This window comes from Nestor notabilis, unplaced genomic scaffold (genome assembly GCF_000696875.1).
Source record: "Nestor notabilis isolate BGI_N333 unplaced genomic scaffold, ASM69687v1 scaffold29907, whole genome shotgun sequence".
NCBI classification, from domain to species: domain Eukaryota; kingdom Metazoa; phylum Chordata; class Aves; order Psittaciformes; family Psittacidae; genus Nestor; species Nestor notabilis.
Window position 1 is genome coordinate 11,991 of NW_009938332.1, and position 9,862 is coordinate 21,852.

General features: G+C 38.1%; 1 protein-coding gene across 1 annotated transcript in view; it reads left to right on the forward strand.

Annotated features, from left to right (window-relative positions):
- Positions 1-9,862, forward strand: part of LOC104409409 (protein Daple-like) — a 26,783-nt gene that overhangs the window by 10,514 nt on the left and 6,407 nt on the right. Inside the window, exons 9-13 of the mRNA XM_010019266.1 lie at positions 3,130-3,273; positions 3,866-4,052; positions 4,286-4,431; positions 5,549-5,638; positions 6,155-6,396. Of these exons, the coding sequence (XP_010017568.1) occupies positions 3,130-3,273; positions 3,866-4,052; positions 4,286-4,431; positions 5,549-5,638; positions 6,155-6,396 (809 nt within the window). The remainder of the gene's footprint in view (positions 1-3,129; positions 3,274-3,865; positions 4,053-4,285; positions 4,432-5,548; positions 5,639-6,154; positions 6,397-9,862) is intronic.

Below are 9,862 nucleotides of genomic sequence, written 5' to 3' on the forward strand. Positions count from 1 at the left end.
GGGAGATAGTTAGAAAAACAACTGTAAGAAAACTGTTTTCTTCTGCTACTCTGAGGTATTTAACTGCTAGGATGAAATATCTCACTTTCAACTTCAGCTAGAATGCACTACCTGCTAAATTTTCTCAGAGCAGCTTAGTGCAGCCAAGAAGTTTGTTTGTGCAGCACCTAAGAGATGAGTTTTGTTTGTCACATCTCCAAGGTAATTGTTTTTTCTCAGTTGGTGACAATAGTGTAATCATGGCAGGATGGTACTCCTGCACAAACCTATGACTGCAGCTTGTCTAGAACAACTCACAGCAACCTTAGTTAGCATGTGGACTCCTAACGCTGTGTACAGCCAAGGTCCCAAAGGTTTTTGTAGTTCATTCTGATGCATTCTAACCACAGAATATTTTCTGCACCTGAGCAAACTTCATTAAACCTCCCTTGGCTCTCTATGCAAAATATTAGCACTGCAGTGGGGATTTAATAATGGGTTGGGTGTAACTGCAGTGAAATGGCCTGTCATAGCCCAGCAAACCACAGATATGTGGGTTTGACTTGGCAAGAAACAGAGAGTTAGTATGTTAGGGTCATTTACCATTAATAGCAGTTTTTTGACTTTGTGGCATTTGGCTGACCATCTCAGTGAACACAGAAAGGCTGGACTCTTTTGCTGCGTTTTTTTAAATTGCTTTACGTATTGCACGTTTCAAAGGGGAGGTAATAACTTATGAGGTACAATTCATTAGCAGATCCTTGAGCATTTTCTTTGTGGCTTACTCTGGAGAAGTCTAATCCTGCAGAGACACTGGAAAAACTCCTCTCTGGAAACAAAACCCCAAACCAGAATCTCTGCTGTGAGGGTTACATGTTACAGGGACTTGTATTAATTATGGTGTTACCACTGCTGGCTGGTGATTTTTTTCTCAGTTCTGTTTGCCATATGATTTTTATCATAGCTGAGCATTTTTAAAGTTTTCTTAGTCACAAATACTTACCCGCAGTAATTCTCCTAACAAAGCAGCAGAAAGAGTGAAAACCAAAAGGAGTAAAGAGGAGTATGATTGTTTAGTCCCAGGAATGGATTGCATCAGAGCCAAATGGATTTTATTTGCTTGCGTAAGAATCTTTGAAAAACCCCTCTGTCCAAGTGCCTGATGCTTAAAGTGGTGTGGGTATGAATGTTGAATAGTCCACAGGATGGGTAACCTTGACCCCAGTGGTGTAGAGCTTGTCAGGTTGGACAAATCTTGCCTCAAATAGTAGACGCTGTGCTGAATCTGGACTACAAGAAAATTTTGCCTAGGGATTTCATTAGGGATCCAGAGGTGCAGAATCACTTGCAATTTTGCAGACAGTCTCTTCTTTTTTACCTTTCACTGACTATGGGGGAGCAGCTGTGGTCTGCCTCAGGGGTTCTCATGCTCAAAGGCAACATGTGGAGCTGGGCCAAGCTGGTTAAACTGGACCAGTATACTGCTTCCCTCTAAGCAGCTCTCTTTGAGAAATAGAGGGCTTGGATAAAAATGAGCAGAATAGACCTATCGTACAGAAATGGCAAAAGAATTCAGAACGCAGTTTCTGCAGGGGCAGCCGTGGTAATCTCTGCCAAAGGACTGACTGTGGAGTTTGTCTTCTCAGACGCTGGATTGGCACACTGTCTGTCTTAAATCCTTCTTGGAGCTGGATGTGAAACCTTCCTCTGCTTTCAGGTTCTTCCATTTGTTGTACGGACATTGAATTTGAAATGTCCTGGAGCTGAATGGAGGAAGAAAACAGATAAGGTTAATTAAACTTCACTGCTGTTACTGGGAATGAATAGCAAAAAGCAGCTTTTGTCTGGGAGACAGGTACTTTTCTGTGTGGCTCTTCAATGGACTGGAATTGGGGACAGGCTGTAATTTGACCCAGGGATGAAGGGAATGGTAGCCTGAAAGGAAAACAAGTTGGCAGGAGTCAGTGTATTTGGTACTGTCTGCTGCTTTTGTTTTTGTTTTGAAGTTTCATGGCTGCAGAATAGCTTTGCTCTGCATTTGTCTGTGCTGGGATGAGAGCCATGGATAGAGGATGCCTATTCTTTCTAGCTTTTCCAAGCAATGCTGCATCTTCCATCTAATTACTGTTTTAAAATGGCTTAGAAAGATGTTTCTCCATGACTGGTACAGGTGTGTCTGCCTAAGGATATTTTGGGGCAATATTCTTTTATCACAGTCGCAGAGAAATGTGCTGATGGCTTTTGATGTTCACTGCACCAGTGCCCCAGTGGCTTTTGCTGATGTGAGTGTATGGGCACAGACCCTGACAGAGGCCACCAGAGGGGGAAAAAAGAATCATCTGAGAACAACTTGCTGATTTGCAATACAGTCTGAAGACACCTCATTCTTCACAGTGTTTTCCAAATGCAGGCAGTATAGCAGCTCAGGGAGGCTGAGCCTGCCTATCAATGCCTGTGTCAAGTATCAGGGGAGTTGTTCCACACCTCTGTTATTTTAGCATTACAGAGATTTAAATTAAAGACAGAATTGATAGTGTTTGCCCGTCTCCCCACCCTGAATGATTTACGCACAAGTTGTATAAACCAAGAGTGGAAGCCTGGGTGTGAGCACCAGTTGCTCTTGAGTTTCTCACTAGTGAGCAAGTAGAGCCACTCAAGGAGATGGGTCAGCCCCTGCTTAAAGGTGTTTTGCTGGCAGCTCACCGATACTAGCCTCATCATCTGCCTGGAATATGCAGGAGATTATTACTTATCCAAGATGCTATTAGTTATGCATATAATCTAATCTGCATTAGTTTGTTACCTAATAAGCTGTTGCTTATTCTACTGCTTTCATGTTGCTTTTTGGATGCTATTTTCTGCTTTTTAGTGAGGTTTTTGAAACCTGCCACTGATAATTATTTGTGAGTTGATTGCAGTTTAATGGTGCAGTTACCAGTCACCCTAGAGACTTGTGTGCTTTTTACCAAATGATCAGAATCTTGAATTGAAGAAAGGTAGATATTTAACCACACAAATGTGTATGAAACTAAGCAGGCAAGAGAAAAAAGTATTTTCTGGTCGTTGTGGTGCTACCTATTAAAAATCTTAAACTAGAGGAAGAAAAATATTTAAAAGAAAGCTATTTAAATGCTGCTACTCTTTTTGCAGATACAACAGTTTAATGAAACACAAGGCAGAACTGGAAGAGTTGGAAATAGTTTTAAAATCCGAAAGAGAGATTCTGCAACAAGAGAGGAGATCAAATGCAGTAACTGCTGGGGAAAACCAGAAGCTGAGGGAGGAACTGGACAGGTATGGTTCTCTTGCTAAATTCTTGTGTGTTGATTGCAATGCTGGCAGACAGCAAGGCTTAGCTGATCTGTCAGCAAATGAAGACCTTAATCTTTAAATTTTATGCCTTCATGATTTGTACACATTCTTAGATTTTCCAAATGCTATGAAAGAATGCCACAGTGTCATCTTAGAACATTACAATATTTCACAGTTCAGGACATATTAATGCTCATATTTCATGCATCAAGAAAAAAGTTCTGTGAGTCCTCTTTATTTGTGCCAAATAGAGCTGCCTCTGTATCCAAATGCTCTTAAATATGTTGTGCCTCAGAAATCTGTGTTTTGTTTCTTACATACTGAAGAAAGATTGGTTGCATGTTAATCTATTTTCCTTTCAATTCTTTTGTAGATTTGAAATATTTTATATTGCTAGTGCTACTTTCTTAATAAAATTTAATTATATGCTTAAGAGTAAAAATGCCGTTATGAGTTAGTCTTTGGAACTGAATGTTTGATGTAGTAACAGCTGCACACTGATGGTATGGTCTTTGGATGTGTGGTGCTTTCTATGAAGTGACCTTCATAAGCCTGTTGACTTCTTCGTGTTTAGGGTGAATTTCTTTCACAGCCAACTAAAGGCAGAATATGAAGGTCTACATGCACACACTAAAGAGCTGAAAACTTCCTTGAACAACTCTCAACTGGAGCTGAATCGTTGGCAGGCTCGCTATGATGAGCTGAAAGAACAGCACCAGTCCATGGATATCTCTCTGACCAAGCTGGATAACCACTGTGAGGTGAGTAGCTGTAGATAGGTACACTGCTGGGTCCCTGCTAGAGAGCTAACATTCATTGTGTCAAGTTTCTGGCACATGATATAAAGTCAAGTTATGGGGTCATAATAAGACCTGCATTTACTTTGAAGTTTATCATCGTATCCTATGTTGCTCTGCTATTCTGTTAGCTTGATTATGGTGCATTTCCAGGGAATCCAGATGCAAAGGAGAGATTAATCTATCTTGTTTAATAGCTGCTGTCCCGTCTAAAAGGAAATCTGGAAGAAGAAAACCATCATCTCCTGAGTCAGATTCAGATGCTGAGCCAGCAGAATCAGATGTTACTGGAGCAAAACATGGAGAACAAGGAGCAGTATCATGAAGAACAGAAACAATACATGTGAGAAACTAGAGATTTGATTTGTGAAACCTAAAAAAGTCATCTAGACAAACATAGAATAGAAACAGTTATCAGGAGTAGGACAAGCAGGGGAATGGTAGGTCTACTTGATGCCTGTCTAGAAAATGAGGTATTCAGGAGGAGCTACTATGTAATGTGGAGAAGCAACAAAATGTCTTCTCATTGCCTTACCACAAAGGGATGTTCAGGAGGTACCTGGACAAGCTCAGCTCTTTTCAAATAATACAGACAAACCCATGTTGAAGACTGCATTACAAAAGATGGAACTTCTCAAAGGTTTTTGAAGAGCTTGGAAAACAGCTGACTTACAACAAAAATACAGTCTTATGAGATTGATTTTATATTTAGATTCCTGAAGAATAGCAAGTATCCATACTCTAGTTTTTGTCATTTGCATTTTAATAAATACCTCCTTTGGTATTGTTTTTGAAGGGTGCAAGTGTCAACATACATTGCTGCGACTGCAAGCACAGGGTGAAATGCTTTGAGATGCCCTGTTTAAACACTGTACATTTACAAAGAATCCTGTTCTCACTGCAGTGAATTTCTCTTATAGGTATGAAGGAAGGAAGAAAAGTGTTCTTAATCCCAAGAATTTTAGTCTAAGCACTTCAGAGTGATGTGGGAGTTACTGACTGGGTTTTATTTTAGTAGTGGATTATATGGTTGAAATGTTAGAAATTGTTTGCTGAAATTGGCTGAACACAGTTCAAATGTACTGAGAGACTCTAAGCATATTTATCCAGGTGTCTGACAATTCTGTTTGAGGTACATTAAACCTACTACTTGAATGAAAAGAGATTTGCTAACATTCACTGCAAAGACTAATAAAATAAGTAAAAAAAAATGGTAAGATTACATGACACTCCTGAAAGTGCTTTGACACTGCTCATAGGGGACCAAAGTAGTCTTAAAAAGATCAAACATTATTAATTTCTCCAGTTATAACAGAGTAGCAGCACAGGAATAAAATACCCAGTTATCATGTGGACAATGAAGTTCAATTGTCAGTGATCTGGTGGCTTTTGGTCTACAATTTTTGTCATTATGATTGATTTCATACAGACAGTTCAGAATGTGCTTTTCCCTCTCACAGTGATAAATTGAATGCCTTAAGGAGACACAAGGAAAAACTTGAAGAAAAGATAATGGATCAGTACAAGTTTTATGATCCTACTCCAAAAAAGTAAGTCCCTTATGGCTTTAGTTCTGCTGTTCTTGAGGGTAAGAAGGGTCCATTGGAGAGAAAGGACTTAAAACAAACTACATTAAGAACAACAGAAAAGAGCCAAGCTAATTCCACCACACATAGTTCTGATTGATAGCCTTAGCAAAGAGAGGCATTTATCTTTCAAGCAGTTTTAATTCCTTTCCTTCTCTGACTCTTCCTGTAGTAGAGCTTTTCACATCACTAGTGTCTTACGTGTGTCCATATATGTAATTTATATTTCTAGCAGAGGGAACAGTTGTCTTTCTCACATTGCTCATGCAGAAGAAATATTTCTGTAAAATAATTTAGACTTTGGGAGAGAGATGGAACTTGAGCTCTGTGAAGTTCTCGCTGCATCTTTCGAACCAATTCATGTCAATAATCAAATAAGAATGTACGAAGGCTCGATGGTGTTAGCCTTGCTTGTAGTGTTTTATGAATTACTTGCTTGTAGTGTTTTATGAATCCCATTCACAAAACCTACTTTATCAGGAAAAACCATTGGATTGGAGCCAGAGCCTTAGTCAAACTAATCAAGCCAAAGAAGGAGACTACAAGGGAGCGGTTGAAACCAGCAGCAGAAAGCCCTCAATGGCATTCTGAATCCGCAGAGACTGTAAACTCTCCATCTGCCTCCCAAAAACTGAAACATCAACAAGAGACTCAGGATAGTAACTCTCAAGGGTCAAACTCTATGGAAGAGAGAGAGAACCCTGGAGGTTCTTCAAACAAAGGTAAGGAATGCTCAGTCTAAATACATGACCTGAACAGTATTTTTTGAAAGCATTTAAGAAAGACTTTAAAGATACTTAATATATAGGATATGTTAATGCTCCATCACATTATGTTTGCTATCGGTTTTTTTGTTTGTTTGATTGTTTTTTTTTTTTAAACTTAAAGTTTTAGTAAGCAAAAAACCCCTAAACTAAAAAGCAAAATTTTTAGTTTGGTTTGTTCTTTTACCTTCTGCTTCTCCCTTCAGGTTTTATATGTAATTTCTTGGTTTGTCTGAATGCATTGCATGTTACTGAATAAGTTGGCAGAAATACTTCATTTACTGGGATTTTGCAACGAAACAGTTTAAAGTTGGACCGTGTAATATTACGGTTCATTATAAACTATTCTTAAATGGGCAGTAGCTGGTCTTACAGCCACTGCCAGAAGATGGCGCACATGCAAAATAAATAACATCGAAAATGCTAATTTATTGTAATCCAGTTATTTTGGGGGATGATACACTGTTTGGACTTTGAATCACACTAAGGATTTCTTAATTTAAAATGATGAAATGATGGTTTTATACACTCAAAGGCAAATATGAGGAAGATGAAATGATTTCTTTTTCTGTTTAGTTAGTTCATACAGTAAATCGGTTCTTAATTATGGGAAATTTAAAAGAAAGCTCCTCAAAGTCTTTATTAAAGGTACTATATATACCAAGCTTTGCTTATTGTATTGAGATCACTTCTGTCAGCTTCTATATGTAGACTGTTGCCCTGCAGGAATACTTTTCAAGAAGCAGTTTTGAAATTAATCCTTAAATAATAATTCTTATCTTCCCACTGGGGAGTGTGGGAGACAGAAGAGAAGTGGCTGAGGAGGGTAAAGCTGTTGTTATAAATTCATGTGTCTGTCTGGCTGAAGTTTTTGTTTTATTTGGGTTTTATATTTTCTCCATTCTAGTTCTTTGAGGTCATTGGTTCACTTAAAATAAAAATGCATGTCTCAGATCATTCATGTGATTTCAGGAGATATTAAATGTTTAACATGCATCCAAAATTCAACCTGGGAGTTTGCATTTGGGATTCCACCAAACAAGGCCCTCATGAAGTGCCAGAGATGAAAGAGTTTCTAAGGCTTTGTTCTTTCTGATGTTCTGTGAAATGTGCTTATGTTGAGATGATGAGTATCATTATTAAAACCTAGAAGGACGTCTAGGAGATTTTGAGTATATTATCACCAATTAACATGCGCACCTATCTGATTTTACTTCATTTAATAAAACCATTTTGAGTGATCAACAGTAATTTCTGAATGGACTTTATTATATTTTGTGTATATGTATTAATCTATGCATTAATCTGAGTCAGATTGACTATGATTAATATAATGTGTTAAGCAGTCATCCAAATATGTTAGTCTTTGTTTAGCCTTCTTTATTTCTACTAGTTGTGTAGTCTTTAATCTGTTCTAAGAAACTTTAAGTTTTACTTACAAGTTTTTTTTTAATTTTTTTCTTCTTTTCGGGATACCTGGGTGATAACAATTTAGCTACGCAGCGCAAAAAGATTGCCTTTTTGAGAAGCAAAACCAAGGATAAAGAAAAGTCTCCTAAGTCTCCATCAAATCATCAGTCTCTCTCTAATCGGCTCCGGTTCTGGTCGTCTTCCAGCATCCCATCCTCTCCTAATGAACCTCTTTCTTTCCCGGAATTGGGAGATTTCTAACACATTCTTTTTAGCGTTTATATTCATTTAATTCTGACAAATATTTAAATAAAAAATAAAAAAAATCCCACATCTTAGAAGAACACACACCTTGATAGAAACACTCAGCATGTCTTTACAATACTTTAAATACAAGCACAGGTTAGTGAACATGGACTTAAGTTTTCCCATAGAAGAGGAATTGCACACTGTGGATCATATCTTCAATGCAGCGTGTATTTTTAGGGGACCTCATGGCATACAGTTTGAGTATGTATATTGGCTGTGGTGCATGTTGTAAGTAAGTGAAGTTGCTATGTGCTTTGATATTTTCTTGCAATCACATACTTGCATCGTGTCCAGTTAAAGTGTTGAACTGATTTGCTGTTGCTATGCTTTCTACAGTGTTGTAGTCCTACTAAAATACACCTCTAATATATAAGCAGTCTCAAATCCTGGAGATTTTTCCAGTATTCTATGCCACTAAATGTTAAAAATGGCAGTTTAACATCATTGCTTTTAAGTAGTCTGGCTTTGAATATAGAGTGGAAGATACTGGGAAAAATATTCTCTGCAAAGCGTCTTGACGTTTGCATTCAAACCTGCTATTTAGCAAGGTTTTACACTTTCAGCTATGAAAATTCATCCCAAATTGAGCTAAAGTTTCAGTATCTGCTGCTTCAGTTTTGACAGATTTTTGATTTTTTATTTTTTTAAAGAAGGAAGTAGATTTGTTTCCTTGAGATTGGGGATAACTTTTGTCATGGATCCATTGCCCAGAGTTCTTAATGCCTGGAAGTCGGGACCTAATGGCTTCTGAAATGAATGTGTGGTTCCAGTCCCAATTTTGTCTTAGAGAAATATATGCAGCACAGGCAATACACTATGGGGAGCTCAGCAAAGAGACCAAAAGGTCTCATCTCACTTCTCACTCTGAGAATTGGCTCTCTGTTGCGCAACAGGGACACTGGCACAGAAACCTGTTGCTGCCTATTTTGGGATTTGTAGAATATTTGTTTCCAAGGCAATTAATAATTCAGGCATATACAGAAAGTATTAAGTGCATCTACAAAGTCAATTAGAAATACAGATTTGCATGCCAAGCTTTAGCCAATAATTGCTACAGGCATGCCATAAAAGAGAAAGTGCCAGCCCTGTGCTATGGAGCCTATGCAAACTATGGCAGAAAACATTGTTTGTCAAGTCAGCTTCCAGGAATCATCTAGGATGACAGTACTTTGGTCCATTTCTCTAACGCAGCTTTGCAGCTGCTCTGTGCTTTGAACTAACTGTCTGTCCATTGTCTCTGTGAGTTGCTTATTTTGACCACTGCACTCTGCTGCATTTTCAGCATTTAGTTACTATTAGTTAAGCAAGAACTCCATAGAAACATGTAGGAAACTAGAATCTTGCATCTCATTAAGGATGTTTCTGGTAGTAAATTCTTTATATTTTTTTCTATTTTGTGTGCCTTCAAACATTACATTCGCATTACAGGAAATTAATTAACCTACCTCATCACTAGGAAACATGTCTTCAGCTTTCTAATACTCTAGCAGGCAGTTTTCACTGTTCTCATGCTAAGATCCCAGAAATTTCACTTAAAAATCAGGCACATGAGCAGCAGAATTTTAACTTCGTGGAGAGTGAGCTCTTGCCACACAGCAAAGATCTAAATCTGAAAGCAATTAGCTTACTGTGGAGATCATGTTAGATAATTTCCAAATCAGCATTATTTCTCTTTGAATAAGAGCGTGACTACTGTCACTCTTTC